The 17,161-nt window shown below is 29.9% G+C and overlaps 1 protein-coding gene across 1 annotated transcript in view; it reads right to left on the bottom strand.

Moving 5' to 3' along the window:
- Positions 1 to 379: 379 nt before the first annotated feature.
- The window catches only part of LOC133199057 (transient receptor potential cation channel subfamily M member 2-like), a 76,493-nt gene continuing 59,711 nt past the window's right edge, over positions 380 to 17,161 (bottom strand). Inside the window, exons 10-21 of the mRNA XM_061334943.1 lie at positions 14,622 to 14,706; positions 14,418 to 14,507; positions 13,629 to 13,754; positions 13,210 to 13,309; positions 11,344 to 11,575; positions 10,121 to 10,183; positions 9,803 to 9,955; positions 8,487 to 8,753; positions 5,639 to 5,831; positions 5,142 to 5,301; positions 4,741 to 4,919; positions 380 to 381 (exon numbers count right to left, since the gene is read on the bottom strand). Of these exons, the coding sequence (XP_061190927.1) occupies positions 380 to 381; positions 4,741 to 4,919; positions 5,142 to 5,301; positions 5,639 to 5,831; positions 8,487 to 8,753; positions 9,803 to 9,955; positions 10,121 to 10,183; positions 11,344 to 11,575; positions 13,210 to 13,309; positions 13,629 to 13,754; positions 14,418 to 14,507; positions 14,622 to 14,706 (1,650 nt within the window). The remainder of the gene's footprint in view (positions 382 to 4,740; positions 4,920 to 5,141; positions 5,302 to 5,638; positions 5,832 to 8,486; positions 8,754 to 9,802; positions 9,956 to 10,120; positions 10,184 to 11,343; positions 11,576 to 13,209; positions 13,310 to 13,628; positions 13,755 to 14,417; positions 14,508 to 14,621; positions 14,707 to 17,161) is intronic.

Raw genomic sequence — 17,161 nt, forward strand, 5'->3', positions numbered from 1 at the left:
TGCACATATTCAAAGTTCATGTCTTGTAATGCTTCATGTCTGTCTTTAAAATACAATAAAAGAATTACATGGGGTATATATAATATTAAAGAATTGAGTAATTTTTAAAAATCATGACAATACAATTATTATTTAAAAATATTAATAATCGATTGCCTCGTAATAAAGTTCAATGTTATTGGAATTATTGTTTTTCTTTTCTTTTTTTCTCTCTCTCTTTCTTTCTTTCTTTTTTTTTTTTTTTTTTTTTTTTTTTTTTTTTTTTTTTTTACATTTTATTGAATATTCTTAGTGCCGTATTTTTTTGCAGATGTACTCTATAATCCATTAGCTTCTCCTCTTTTTTCTTTTCCTTTTTCACCTCTTCTTCGTTGAGACATTCTTAAAGAAAAATAAAGAGAACATTCTTTTATACTTAATGATAAAATATAAATTTAAGATGAGGTAAGAGGCAATCCACAAGGCAATGGGTGGCACATCGCATGTCATCGATTTTAATTATTTTTTGCATGCACAATGGTAAAAAAAATGCTACGGTTTTGTTTTGTTTTATATGAAAAAGATACTCAAAATCTAGATGTGTCGATCAATATTATTTTTGGTATAAACCCTTATTTTTTTTATTATATTAATGAATAAGACTCCATTTTATATTTTTAAGAAAAAATTAGGTGGTCCAAAATTTAGTTTAGCAAGTGACTTTTTGAATTCAATATCCAACTTTTATTACGTTCTAAAATACATTTCAATGACAAAAATTTCTCCTCATGCTATTATGAATGCAAGTTATTGAATCAATCAATAAAATCGATTGGAACGGGTATATTGAGAGAGAAAAAAGGAGTCAACTATAGCTATTTTTTAAATTATTTTTTTTCCAAATTAAACCGATCAGGTCCGGAATTATATAAAGAGGAAAGCTACTATATTTTCATCATTAAATTTGCTTCTTTTGTTGTAATATTGTTAACAAATTACTTGATTTTTTAATGTCTTACAGGTTGCAATTGTCTTTAGTTTCATTAATTAATTATTTTTTGCATTTTTGCGGTTTTATTTCAATCGGGATGTTTTTACATTAAAATTAGAAATATTTTTTCTAAATATGGTTCTTCATTATAAATCATCAGAAAAATATTCCTTTTGTTTCTTTTCAGTAAGTCATACGTTTTTAATTACAAGCAAACTAGCATGGCGCGGCGCCATGCCCTTTTCTCTCGGCGCCATGCCCTTTTTTCCAGCGCCATGCCCTTTTTTCCTTGCAAAAATAAATAAATATGCCTAGCAGAGGCAAGATGGACTGGCGGCTTTGTTAATTCAGTGCATGCTGATTAGCCCCTTTGTTTATTTAATGCACGCAAAGGTGGGAATTCAGGACAGGAAATCACTTCTTGCTTGAACGCACACAGCCACCTGGCCAGGTAACATGCCTCAGGCTGTCAGGGTATAAGAGATATCAGAGAAAATATCATTTGATTGCATTGATTATGCAAGAATTAGCCCAAAGTCAAAGATAGATTAATTTGTAAATTAAAATGTTACACATTTTAAATCAGGATCGTTTTTTTTAAATTGAAAGTAGAAAAAACAGAGTTGATGAAGAAATGTGAAAAATAAAACTGCTGATAAATTAAGTCAACTTACAATGTACCAAAAAAACTGAATATTATGTGTGAAATGGGCTAGGAAACAACAAAGCATGAAGTTAGTTTCTTTCAACATGTTCCATGATTCTACGTGTTCTAACTTTCTGAGTTGACACCCTGAGGCTCAATGTTTCTAAGCCAGAAAAAAAGTTTTAACCAATTTATATATTAATTATTTCAAGTTTAATTTTTTGGCATGATCAGTTTTCACTTGATTTTGTTGGTAGATTATTTTCAAAATAAAGAGAATGCCCTCTACATTTAATATCCAAGTAGCCCCCCCCCCCTTTGCAATTTTGTTCTGTTATTTAACTCATACACAAATAACAATATTAAAGCAAGGAAAAAATTCATACCCCAAATTAAAATTATTCTTGAGGAAGTGACAAAAAGATTCTCACCTATTACTTTTTAAGCATAACCTTGATAACCATACAAATTTCTTGATTAAAAAATTTGAATTTAAATTTGGCAATAATTGCCCTCTCAATGTGTATTAAATGAATTAAGCTGACAGATTTATAAATTTTTCTTTTAGATACTTGTATAACTAAAGATTTCAGTATTAAATAATAATTTAAGTACATAAACATGATAAAGAAAATATTTATAATTTTAAAGACGTCAAAAAAGTGCCCTCATGAAAACTTGTCGCGGCGTAAAGTGCCCTTTTGATTATTGGATTACCATACCCGTTTTAGGGTCTGGATTTAACACTAACAAAAAAAAAAAAAAAAACAAAACAAAACAAAACAAAACAAAAAAAACAAAAAACAAAACAAAACAAAAAACAAAATAACATCTGTTTGCTTTCTTGATACTCGGTATTTAAAAAGGTATTTATACATGTATCATGCAACATTTGAAAGCAAACTTTAAGCTTTATTAAATATCTTATTTCCAAGCAAAATAATTTTGAAAATTTCCTCAGGAGTAAAAAGAGTTATTCTTTCAATGGCAGAATTATTAGGGATCCGCGATTTTATCGGTATACCGGTATATCGCGATGTTTTATTGCGTGATACGTATCGTGATACGGAGACTAAAATACCGGTGTTTGGTACATAACTATAAATTCCGGAAATTACTCATTTATTTGTTCACAATATTGAATGACAATTACAGGAAGTGTAAAAAATGTTGAAAACAGTTAAACAATGGCATCCAAACATGTTTTATATTAAATGATTAAAAATAAAAAAAAAGTTATGTTATTTATAGCATATTTTTAAGAAATTTTGAGGAAATTCATTTAAAATATTAGTAAAGATGGTGTGTAAAAATATCACAATTTATCGTGATATTCTTGGGAAAAAATCGTGATATATCACGATACGAAATTTTTGCCGATACCCATCCCTAAGAATTATACATGCACGTACTTTAATCCAGCATTTTTATGTGTACAGCCTCGGCTTTATTCCAAGTTTTTCATCCTGCCTACTCTAAGAAATTTAATTTGAAATGAAATAAATACGAAAATAATTACTTACATATACCTTATATTATCATTATAATACAGGCCAGAAATGATCGCACTAAACAAAACCGGTGGTGGTTGTGGTGGGGAGGGGGTCTGGGAGGCATGATTTTTTTAAAACTGGTTTGATGAAAATGAGATAAGCATTTTATAGTGAAATTGTCCAACAAAGTTGTATATTTATATAAAGCTATGTGGAACAATATTGCCAAAATAAAAAAAAAAATAATAAAAAAAAATTAAAATATTTCACGGAACAATCTAACCTTCCGTTTTAGTGTCAACTTGGAGCAGGGTGTTTAGCAGTGGTATAAGCAACATTTTCCTCAATAAATAGTAAACTTATATATATATATATATATATATATATATATATATATATATATATATATATATATATATATATATATATATATATATATATATATATATATATATATATATATATATATTAACTTATTTTTATATTTTTAATCGTTCCGCAGACTTGATTTGATTTGACTGCATAGATTATTATATTCAAGTTTTTTTAAAAAAAACTTTATGAATTGAACATCTCGACTTCGTAATTCTGTTGCGTAAATCTAAAATATGCATCCTTCATGAATGATAACAAGAAAAAAACTAACATTTTCACATCCAATTTTTATCAGAAATGTTCAATATAATCACTAGAATAATTATTTTTACGCATATGCTAGTAATTCATTTTAAAAATAAAACAATTTAATCCTAAGAGGTAAAACATGTATGAAATAACTTATCAATACTAACTTGTTTTAAAACTATATAGCTGAGGTACTGCTCGTGAATAGAATACAATTTGGGTCAAAATATTATTTAATATAAAGGATAATGACTGAAGAATAATTTGACAGAAAAAGAGAATTTATTTAACTTAACTTTTAAAAAATCTTTTTCATTGCACGTTAACACAAATATTTGCGGAATATATGTAACTATTAATTGTGACGCAATATGAGATAGGTTTTTGACGTCACTGATACATCAATGGAAACGTGGATTAAACCTTAATAAAGCAAATATTAAACTAAATATTACATTTGAAAGTATAAAATGAATCCCATTTTGAAAATAAAGTAATGATTCTTATTTAATAATATTCTTTAGTGTATCAGTTCTAAATATTTCACTAGGATTCCGATAGTAAGCTGTTGAGCAGATTTCCCGATGCCACGGGAGATAACTCTTGCATCGCTAAATTTCATAAAAACATCCATCTATTTTGCATGAAAACTACAATTGAAGATATTTTTCCAACTGATTTTACTTTTTAATCTGAAAGATGAAATATTTCTACATTTAGTTCTGGGTGAATTGTAGACCAGTTACAAATGTATAAGAATTTACAGTTCTTTGTTTCCAACCTACATTAAATGGTTTATATAGAGGAATTCAGAAACACAAAACAAAACAATATTGGACTAAATAAACAATTTTCATACAAATCTTTAATGGCATTATTCCATTTGGACTACTTTAATATTGTTTTCAATAAAATATGAAAAATTCGTCACATTCGATGTGCCGCCTATCAATACAATACTGCCTGGTTTTTCGGCGGACTGCCTCTTTAAAATTGTTTTCAGTTACAGATACCTCTAAGTTTGTTCCTACACCCCCCTTTTCTTCTCGGACAGCAAGCCAATCGGTAAGGAAGAGTTAAAAGATTGAACGGGGAAGGTAACCTTTGCTCGTAATCATTGATAACCGTACATCGGTGAAATCTCCAGAGTTTTTCAGAATTTTCCTGAACTCTTTCAAATGTGTAACTAAAAGAAAATATTATTTAAGATATTATTGAAGTAGAATATACAACTCAGCTAAACTTCGAAACTAAAAGCTCAACCATAATAACCTTATCAGAGCAAAATAGTTATGAAAAAATCAAAATGACCTTTATTTTTAGTGTAATGAGGTTATTATCGAAAAATAATATATTAAAAATGTCAGGAAACAAACAAAAAGAAAAAAAACAAGAATTTAAATGGTACCTAAACATGGCGATGACAAGATTCACCAAAAGCAGGTTTGAGAACAGCATGTATATAGCTGCTACAGCAGTTACGGTCCAGTCCTCCTGGGGGCAGCGATTAATAGAAGTGTCTGTCTTCCAAATATTTGTATCGTTTGTACAGCCTGAGAGTTCCTCCCCTGTATAAATATCAAAAATTATCAATACAAAAGACCCAAAGGCCAAAGTGATTTACCACTAACTTAGGGTTTAAGGTGTGTAAACAAATCTTTTAAAAAAATATGAATAAATCTTTGGCTCTGTTTTTCACCTCATGCAGGTTACTGTGACGATCTCATTCCAGACTTTGCCAAATCTAAGTATAACCTAATCATACCCAATTTGTTATGGAAAATGGGATGAAAATATGTAAGATTATAACTACAATATCAACGACATCTTGGGAAATGACAACTACAGAAAACAGACAAATTTTGATTAGAAAAGCTCACATAATCATGTATTTTCCATCAATACCTTCCAACACTTCGTTATTAATTTCCCCGTATAACTGCCAATAGGGATAATAGATTATCGTCCAAATCCTCCAGTTAATCCAGTTTCCACTCCAAATAGTTGGGTGATCTGGCCATAAGTTAGCATGGTAGTACATTCCCACACCAAGTACAACAAATACCGCGAGCCCAAGAAAGTAGAGAAGATCTTTCAGCTGAAAAAAAAAAACAACAAAAACAATGTAATATTCAATATGAAAAAGAATATATATAAATTTAAGAGGATGTCACATCTTTGTGCATATTTCTAACATACATTATTTTTAATTATTTTCTTTGAAAATTATAAATATGATATAAGTAATGCATGTAGTTGAGAGCTACATTGAAAATTTTAAAATTTTTAATGCCCACAAAAAATACATGAGCACTTATCATAATACACTAAATGTTTTACAGATCCAAACAAGCATATTCAAAGAATTGTGGTGCCCTGCTTTCGGTGTCTTAGTGGGTGGAATGCTATCATTTATGGCATATTGTGTCAATATGTACATGTAGGCCTTATCATACGTAATACAAAAGTAATCACCAAAATTAATATTTTTGGATATTAGGCCAAACATGGAGGTTAAGGACCAGGGGTAAAAAAATTAAGCATGCTAGGAAACATCTTGTTACACTGCATATGTACATATAAAATGTGAAAGACTTATCTTTTCTGTATCAAAATTAAGGAAAGATAACATTTTTAAAAAGTAGGTCAAACTTCAAGGTCAGACGGTAAAAAATCATAGTGTATTAAGAAAGGACTTGTCACAGGTAATATACATGAGAAATATAAAAGCAGTATGTCTTTTCATTCTAAGAACTGCGAATGATAGTATTGTTCTCCTGCCTACCTCCAAGTCAATTTTCAAAAGTTAACACATTTGAATGATTTTTCATATCTTTATAGATATTTGTATGAATTTTCATAAAACATTACTTCTTTGGAAAAACAAAGAGAGATAACTCAATAATTTTGGTAAAACTTGTGTTTTTCTCTATAGAAATCAACGGAAAACGGAAAATATTTTTAAACATCTCCCCCCCCCCCCCGTGAAACAAAAATGCCTTTTTGCAGGTAATATGGACTTTCATTTCACAAATTCAAACCAACGCTTTTTGTGTTTCACGGGGGGGGGGGGCATATGTTTACACACACAAAAAAAAAAATACAAAAATGCTTATTTTTTCACCAATTTCAAAGGGGTTTATAACTAAAACATTGCATTTTATTAATAATATATGTTTAAGTTTATATGAGTAAAACATAAGAAAAGATTTAAGGAACATTTATTCATATCCAAAAATATTTTAAAATGTGGTGATGCTTTAAAGAACGATTTCAATGAAAAATATCGTCTACCCCCCTTATTTAAAGAGCTGGAATTAGGGGTAATTAACTATTTAACTCTGGTATTAAAATTATCAGTCAATTACAATTGAACTGTTCTTTGCATTAAACAAAGATATTACGGCCAAATTGCCATTAGTATTGAATTAAATGGATGTAAAATGTAGGCGGGAATCGAGAGTTAGCATGCGTAGTTCTTTTATGACCAAGGTTAACGTTTTAGAGGAGCAGGCCAAACTTCAAGGTCAAGGTCATGGGGTCAAAAATCATAGTTTATTTAAAAAGGTCTTGTCATAGGTAATACACATGTTTAATATGAAAGCCTTATCTTTTCTCTTTCAAAAGTTATGGCCAATTTAAAGTAATGTTTAAATTTTTGAAGAGTAGGTGAAACTTCAAAGGCATTGGATCAAAAATCCTAGTGTATACAGAAGGGTATTGTTACTGGTAATACACATGTGTAATATGAAAGTCTCTTTCAAAAGTTACGAACAAGGTTAAAGTTTTTGAAAATTAGGAAAAACTTCAACGTCAAGAAAATGGGGTCAAAAATCATAGTGTTTTTAGAAAGGTCTTGTCACAGGTAAAACAAATGTTTAAAATGAAAGCCCTGTTTCTTCGCCTTCAAACGTAATGACCAAGGTTAAAGTTTTTGAGAAGTAGGTCAAATTTCAAGGTCAAGGTCATTGGGTTAAAAATCATAGCGTATTTAGAAAGGCCTTGTCACAGGTAATAAACATCTTTAATACGAGAGCCCTACCTTTTCTTTTTAAGAAAATATAGTCAATTTAAAGTAATGTTAAATTTTTTGAAAAGTGGGTCAATCTTCAAGGTCAAGGTCACATGTTGAAAAATCTTAGTATATTTGAAAAGTTATTGTCACAGGTAATACACATGTTAAATATGAAAGTCCTATCTCTTTTCATTCAAAAGTTATGACCAAGGTTAAAGTTTTGTGACAGAAAGACTAACAAACGGACAAAAATGAAATTTAATGTCCCCTCGCTTTCGCGAAAGCGGGGGACAATAAAGGAAAAGCCTGTTCTTATAGATCCCGCACAGTCATTATTTTTTTAAAATATCACATGCTCCAATCATCAAGAAATATTGACCGTGCCTAAGTTCTAATGTTTTGTGATTCAGAGGGTAACAGTGTTTTTACAAAAAAAAGAATTCCAGAAGTATAAAATTCAAATAAAAACAATGAAGGTACATGTATAGTGTAAAGAAATAATATAGAGTTCGGTCTTAGTCATGATTGTGTTTATAAGAGTCTGAAATATTTTCTCCATTTGTATGAGATAAAAACCAAAATGAATTCTTTTAATATTTGCAAAAGTGTTACAAAAAGCAATGAAGGAATCAGGATTTAGCCTAAGGCTGATTTAGATGAGTTTTTTTTTTTTTTCAAATAGTAAATTATAAATTTCATGGATTAATTAAATAAACATTATAATAATGCATAACTTACCATTTCTTTAATCATGATCAGAGTTGGTCCCATTTTTCTGTGTACTAGAAAAACCTCGAGAAACCTCAGGTACATAACAAGAAGAGAAAGCGAAAACATTCTCCTTGCTACAGTAAAATTGGTGGACGGGTGGAAATGGCGTACAAACAACGCTGTGATCAGTAAAGCATAGGACAGAAGATCTACCAAATTCCAGAAGTCATATAGATATCTCTTCAGTCTAGAAAAATAACCGCGGTGGGATCGACCTTTTGATTCCAAACAACCCTAGAGAGAAATAATTTAAAATCAAACTGTGTACAATTTCACAAGAAATTTGATAAGTTGGGTATAATTGTGTTTTAAGTGTCATTAATTAAAGATTTAACATGTTATTGAATTTGTACACATAAACACCTGTATTGTCGACAAATTGGACTTATTTCACTTTTCATCTATCTTAAGGACATACGCAACGTACCTTACCTACTGATAATTTTTCAAGATATTCTTAATTTAAGATTATAGTGCCATCAAATGTTCGTAGACAAAAAATTAGCATGCATTACCAGGGGTTTTGAAAAGATATCAATTGTTGAAATTTTGTGTATAATTTAAAGAAAAATATACAAAAATTACTAAACATATATTGTAGATGTTTTGTTTATCAAAACTTGTTTTAGAAGAAGTGTACAACAGCATATATAGACGATAAAATGTATCACACAGTTCCTTTAAGTATTGGAACTCTTCAGCTCCAGGGAAAAAGACAATAAAGTTCAAACTACGTTGCGTATGTCCTTAAATAATATTGAAATAAAAAGCAAAACGTACACAAAAATATCACTTTCATTTAATATGATTCTTTCTGGCGGAACCAAATATGAAAAAAAGACATTAGCTAAAAACTGCAAAAACAGTAATTAACATTTCATATGCAAAGCATACTATTCCAACAAGGTCTCAGATGTTTCAAAGAAAGGTAGTAAGACCTTAATTAGGAAATAAGGTATTATTTTTAAACATTTATCTGCGTGTAAATACGGGTTGGCCATATGATCAAATCCCATTAAGCCCATCGCAATCAAAGCTCATAAAGCACATTCATTCTTTGTATGAAAATAACATAATTGCCCATTATAAATGACTTCTAATTTCACACAATTAAAATGCAGTTCGCTCTGCTCCAATTTAGTATTGTCTCAATGGACGTTTGAGCTTGATTATTCTTCGTTATATCAATATTACCTCGAATTTCTGGAGGACTATAATATTTTGAAAGGTTGCCTCTAAAATAATAAAATAATTAAATATACTTAGATGAATTTTTGACTTACAAAACAATTTATGAGTTCCTCTATGAGATCACCAGCTCCCCAGAAGTAAACATAATATTCGAAGACTTTGGCTATATCCAATGTATAGTACTCATCACCTATACTGGTCAGAACAAAAGCACTGTAAAACACCAGCATGACGAAGAACATGACCTAGAAAAGATACAATAAAGATCAAATGAATATATCACTTTTGTAAAACACTACTTGCATTTGCTCATTTATAAACATTGTGATTATTCCTTTTTAGTTTTAGTAAGTGAAAGAGTATACTTATGGAATTGACAATATTATGTTAACATTTAAAAGATGACGTACATAATTGTACATGTATCTTGTAAGAGGAGCAGCAAAAAACTTCGCTGGTTTTCGAAATACGGACTGAAAGAAAAAGAAAAATTAAATTTCCAATCAAAAGGCTTGACATTTTTTTAAAGCTATCAAAAATAAGGCATTTTTAGATTTAAAATCAAAAGCCAAGGACATAAATCTAATTTGCAAAATGTCATCAAACGACCAACCATTATCTATACTTCATTTACATAGCTTTAAATAATTTTTTAAAAGTGTTGTCTTCCAAGAATATGTTGGTATAACAGTGAACAGTAATATTTCTCTTTATTAAGTATAGCCGACCTCATTTTTTAAATTCTGTGTAACAGATTTTATTCAGGAACTTCTACACGAGAAGACGAACACACTTGCTGTGGCTCAATATTCAGATTTACCAATTTTTCATTAAAGAACAATAGTTCCTTCCATCAATACCGACTTTATATATCCCACTGGTCTCAAAAAAGACACAACAGGGTTTACAACACCTGTTTCATATTTGAATGATTTACTGACTATAGATGATAAGGCCAACGATAAATATGTTGTATGACAAACGAGATGATTTCAGCTTCCAATCGTCAACTTTCCCTATTTTTTTACTAATATGATGTTTATGTCCTCCAACTAATTTGATGCTCAAGAGCAAAAACTGATTACGATTAAGTTTTAAATTGAGACTGACTACTAAAAAATTCAGCAATCTTGGCTTAAGTCAGCTTTTTGTCAATTCTATGGTAGTTATACTGTAATGACCTTGTTAGCTAATACAACCTATAATTGGGTCGTATTTTAACCATTATTTTTAAACTAAACTTGAAAACAGAGTTTTCCGCCTAAGCTGTTTACGGTCCATTTGACCGGTCGACAGGGGATACCTATTTCCCCTATGCACTTCATCCCATGAGTGACGCTTCCAGGGAATCCTGTGTTACGCCCTGTTTACATATTGGTGTCGTATATAAGCTCTTTCTGAATGATCCCTGTTCCTTATCTTCATTTATTTTATTTCCATTCTTACTTTACATCCTGTTTAAATCTGTTTGATACTTTTATTCAAAACACTACAAACCTAAAATCATGTATGACCTCATGAGTACCAGACAACACATTTAATGTATTTTAGTACAATTTGCAGTTTTCCATAGTATGCATGACTGTATTCTTGTGTTCGTGATAAAAGTTCAAAATATTTCTTTACACCATACTTTAAGAAATGGTTTTAAATCCGGAGCCAGATTGTTGTACCACTGCTTGTTCATGTTCTTCTGGGAGCATGTGTGGGCTACAATGTCGTACATGAAATTCTCGTGGGCAAAGGTAAGCGGACTTGATTTTATACCCCAAACATTCACGTCGTCATCCATAAGGTCAATTGCGTTTTTATCATCTTCTTCATACATACCGTCCATTATTGCCAAACATCTGTCCTCAAACATTCTATATATGAAAGTTCGAAATTCAAAAACAAAGATAAAGTCGTTGAAAAATTCTCTTTTTGACAAGAGTACTTTCAGTTTTTACACAAGGAATGATAAACGACGTAGTTTCCACCAATAATGTATCACAGAATAAATAAATAATATGATTATTTGAAATAATATTATTAATAAAAATTTTAAAAAATGCCGTCTAATAGATTTTAAATACACGAGGCCTCACATGAAAATTTCAATAGTCTTCGCCCACCGACGTCAAACAAAAACACAACCGCACGAGATTGATATGTATATAAGTATTCCTGACCTTTCCCCTGGCGAAATTAATATTTCGGTTGAATTATCAAGAAATCAACTCACCTAACTTTCGAACAAGATATCACAGAGCAAAAAATTAGAAACGGAAATATATACAGTACATGGACATTTTTTTTAAAAGGAATTGATTTGTTGTTTCCAAGTAAATCTAAAAGAATACCTATCATTGACTTTACCAATCAACCATTTCGCCATGGCATAATAAAGTAGCTTTTTTGGCTCAGCATGTCATTATGACAATAAAAACAAAGACGCCCATGGACCATATCGCTCATCTGAACATTTTGATCAGAGAAAAGCAAATATCAGATAAGTATTGAAATGTTTAAACGGTTTCACTCTAACTGGGAGGGACAGAGGAGGGAGGCATGACCTAACCAAACCTGACTTTTCCCTTACTAAATATAAGTACATATTATTTTAACAAATCATGTCTTTTAAAGATTTTTACAAATATTTTCTGTTTTGTTCCTTTGTAAAAGACTGATCTGCAATTATCGCTCTTGATTAACTTCGGGTGTAATGATTTTAACAAATTTAAATCTATACTATTCTTTGAAGCTTTCACATACGTTTCCTTTTTCCTGGCCCATAAGTTATAGAGGGTTTTTTTTAAAAAAGAGATATAATTAAATTTTCACTTATCATTAATGTTCTTCCCTTGAAAGATTGCGTGTCCTACGAAAGATACTACAGTTCACTATAGTTAACTTTGATTTAAAAAAAATTACTAATGTTTTGAACGTTTTTACCAAAATAAATCAAGGTATTTTTACAATGGATTTCAGATTGTTATATTATATGATCTTCAATTTATTTATGCACAAGTTTTATATTAAATCGAACTATATTACCTCTATATTTACCTATTACAGCTCACACCTATCACTCGCCGAAATATATGGCTGAAATATTGCTGACTCGGCGTTAAACAATAATAATAAATCACACCTATCACTCATTTTAACCCTGACTGATGCTCCTTTAGTTGATAGCACAAGCTCTTTATCATGTAAAAATTGAATCCGACAGATGATTGTGATTTTATTATGTGTAAACAACTTTGTGTTTTGCAATGTTAGACGTATAACCTTTTCTAACTAATCATCTATTTTCTTTCGAGAAGAACCTCATCAAAGTCATGTTCACACCTTTACAAACTCACAATGTCATTGGGACCAAAAATGCATTGGACCAACATATACATCACGTAGTCAACATTGCTTGGATTTAACATTCACTTTGACACAAGCCTTGAACTTTTCATTCTGGAGTAAAAGGTAAAATTTTTCAGTTGCAACAAAACACACATCTTACTTTGCATGATTAGCAAATTCTGTTGCCAGATTTTGTTCTTTCACGTTGTTTGCCTTTTTAGACAACTTCTGCAGCACTGCAGCACAGACTAGACCAGTTACTGGAAAAATGTAATAATTTATTCATTATCAAAATATTTATCTCCTTCTTGCATCAAATACTTATTAAGAAGGTAGTTGAAATATAGATTTTTTTTTTAATTTGAAAATAATATTAATTACAAAAAACATAACAGTATAGAAATATCGTATTTGAATTTAAATCTCTTTTTGCATCTTTGTCAATTTTTATGTTGCTGTCAAATTATTGTCGCTAAAAATCTATAAAAAAAAAATCTCTAAAATAAATGAGTTTAAACAGTTTCCTAGTCTGAAATTTCAAGATTTACTTTTTTTTTTATAGGACTATCTTCTATTTACCCAAATGGTTATCCGTTCGAAGCCAACATATTTCAGCTATTTCCCTCCGATTTGCAAAAATCGCCCAAAGTAAAATATCAGAGGTATCCACACATTTCTTTGGTCCATTATCATTGTTCCCTGATTCTGTAATTTTTTTCCCAAGATTGATTATTGGTCGTAAAATGGTATTTGATTGAATAAAAAAAGATTATACCACATAAATTCTGTCGCCTTTTCACAATGACCTACGGCAAATACTTTACACCACGCCTGATGTAGCAATTGAAATGTATACAATTAAAAGGAAAAGTCTTATTTTTACAATCATTACGTGGTTGAAATTTATATATAAGGAACGAATTTAAAGCACCAGACCTAATATGAACAATGTGGGTTAGAATAGTTTTTCTTTTTTATAAACTTTCTGTTAAACCGAGGATAAAGAAACAAACTTTCTCAACTTAAGAATATTTATAGAATACGGCTGTAAGATTTCTAAAATCTACATGATTAATTGAATAAAATCTCAAAGAAGGATATATGAGTAAAACAAAACTAATAAGTATTCTTTAAAATAACAACTCTTCTCTTCAAAATTTTGAAATACGCGTTATTAAGAAAAAAAAAGGAAAAACAGTCTTGACCCTAGCAGAGTAGGAGATAATGAGCTTAATAATCTAACATTCATGGTTTAAGTGCACTTCTTCTTAACATTATGAGTATTTGTTACCGATAGCCCAAGTTACAAAATAATCTTCAAAAAGCATAACTATTTTGCTTAATTGACTAATTTAAAAAATGATTTACCTTTATACCCAAGAATTTTCCGGCATAATCCTTTTGCAGATTCAGCAATTTTTTCCTGTTCTCCTTCATCAGCTATCAATTTTTTCAATTCTTTTTTATACTCTTCAATTTCTTCTTTTCTACGTTTTATTTCTTCATTAAATTTAGTTTCTAATTTTGAATCTTTATCTTTGTCTAGTTTTTCAAGTTTTTCTTCAGCTTCGCGGTTCTTTCTTTCTTTTTTCTGTATTTTCCTTGTTATTTTTCTATGACTAAAACATACTTTTTCAGCTTTCTTTTCTTCGATTTGCTGAAGTTAAAAATAAAATATATGTTAGAAAAACTTTCGAGACTATAGATTTAAGCCATCAAATTAACCATGATTTTTATCATATTTGTTTATTGATTGAAAATGGAATGTTTTGTAAATATGTATTGCATTAACATGGAAGTTAATCACAGAATATATCTACAGTCTTTAAGTTTACGCATTTAAGAAAAAAAGTGTACTACATAATATGTTAAATTTGTTTTCTAAAGCAGCTAAGGTATTTTGCTTCAATTCAAAGATATTTTGATTTTTAAAATGGAAGTTTATGTAATAAGTTAGTCAATATATTTTTTGTTATAGTGGAATGGGTATACATCATTAATATTAACAGTTAAATCCATTAAAAAAAATAAGCTTACATATATATGACTCGATCTCTTGGATTTGTAAGTTATAAATGAACGAGGTTCGCTCCTGAGCTTTTGAGCAGATTTCTATCTTAACCTATATTTCAAAAATTCTGCATAATGTTTTAATTCTTACGATAAATATGGATTCTACAATACCAATTCAACTATTTTCAGTTAAAACTACATGATTAACGTAGGTCGCGGGTTTGCTGACGTCGTTAAAACTGGGTACGCCATTTATATGATTTGGGCGACTTTCTTGTGCACATTTGATTATGACGTCACAATGAAAAAGAAATCTGCGATGATTTTCGTTTTATTAAATTCTTCAGTATATCATTATTTAGCTATAACTTTTCTTGGAATTGGTAGTTTAGTGTTATATTATTTAAGCAACAATTTATCTCAAATAATGAAGGCTTTCTACGATTTGTATAGTCGATACAATACTTAGATAAAACTTTGTTGGAATTGGTAATTTAGTGAAGAAGGTTTATTCGAATGATCGACACTGGAAATATCCCGGGGGGGGGGGGTCTAAAACTAGTCTTGGACAGATTATTTATTTTCTTGCCCAGTCGAGAACAGATTATTTATTTTCAACATTTTCGAGGACAGATTATTTATTTCCAAAATCTGTAACCCCCCCCCCCCTGAAATGACCATCCCCTAAGCAACAGCTTGCAATGCTGTAACATACAGATTTTATTCGCTACTTTGCTTTTCATGTCCAACAAGTAGAATTAATGTTCTTTAAAAAACTGGCTGTTGATTATGTCAATAAATTAATTTTTAAATCCTTGTCCCATTTACCCCTCTGAAAATGTGGTATGTAAAATAAATATTTTGTTTAAATATATACTGAAAATATATTGTATTTAGCCGGGACGATATTTGGCAGAAATTCGTAGATTTGAGCGCCTTGCTGAATGGTCAAAATAAAAACATTTTATATACTTGAATTACTTGAATTAAAGGATGCCGTTTTCTGCCAGCACGCTTTAAAAGAAAAAGACACAGCCAAATGTAAGGATACGTCTAATCAACGAAAAAACAAAACAAACAGAAAACAACACATAAAGAAAGTAAATTGGAAGAAAGAAATTAAAGGATTGATTAAATTGTTGTTTTACGTCCCTTGCGAGAATTTCACTAATATAAGACGTACAAAAACCCTAATCTGAAGAGAAACATGTCTAATAATCATTTCATTGATATAAAATTATTATGATACGATTCACGGGTCACTTGAAAGCAGACAAACGTGAATTTCTTTTTTATAAAAATTATTTTTGAGTATTTTTCTGCACCGAATACCAGATAGATATTCACGACGTCAAGCATGACGTCGCGATATTTTATGACGTCGTTCTTAAAAATGTTACATTTTGCGATATAAAAGCAATTATCCACATTTAAATTACGCGAAAACTAACCCGAAGACATATTAATTTTTTCACATTGATTTATTTCAAATCAATTCTTTGCTAAAAATTCCAAATGGAAAACAATATCGTCTGCACCATTTAAAAGTTATTGATATTTTTTAAACAAAATCTTGCCTCAAATTGAGCCGAAAACGACGTTTTTCTTGTATAATTCAATAGAATAACGTCGAAAATGTAACGACAACAATGGCATGTTTGGGATTTAATTACACAAAAACGATGCAGACGAATTTTATAAATTTTTCAGAGAATATAAAACGAAGGTAGGGGATTCATATAACTAATTTTCATGGTATGTTTTCGGACACTTTTAAATGGCCTGCAAACCCGCGACCTACGTTAAATTCCAAACCAAAAGCGTTAAGTGAGGAACTATGTTTTGTGGCAGAGGGGTTTTTTTTTTTTTAGAAGAAAATGATCTTTTTTTTCTCTTTATAAGTATTTAAAGTATGTTAAGTTTGGATTCATATTTTTACATGCAGTCTGCATAGAGTTATTTTGTGCAGTGAACTGTTTTATACTGATCCTAAATTATATATTAAATAAACTTTCATGAATTCTATCATCATATTGGACAAATATAGCAAATGAAATATATGGAGATAACGAACAGTATTCAACTCAAAAGTCCATTAA

Source organism: Saccostrea echinata, unplaced genomic scaffold (assembly GCF_033153115.1).
Source record: "Saccostrea echinata isolate AGI-Se365-2 ecotype Australia unplaced genomic scaffold, CSIRO_AGI_Sech_v1 ptg000033l, whole genome shotgun sequence".
NCBI lineage: Eukaryota > Metazoa > Mollusca > Bivalvia > Ostreida > Ostreidae > Saccostrea > Saccostrea echinata.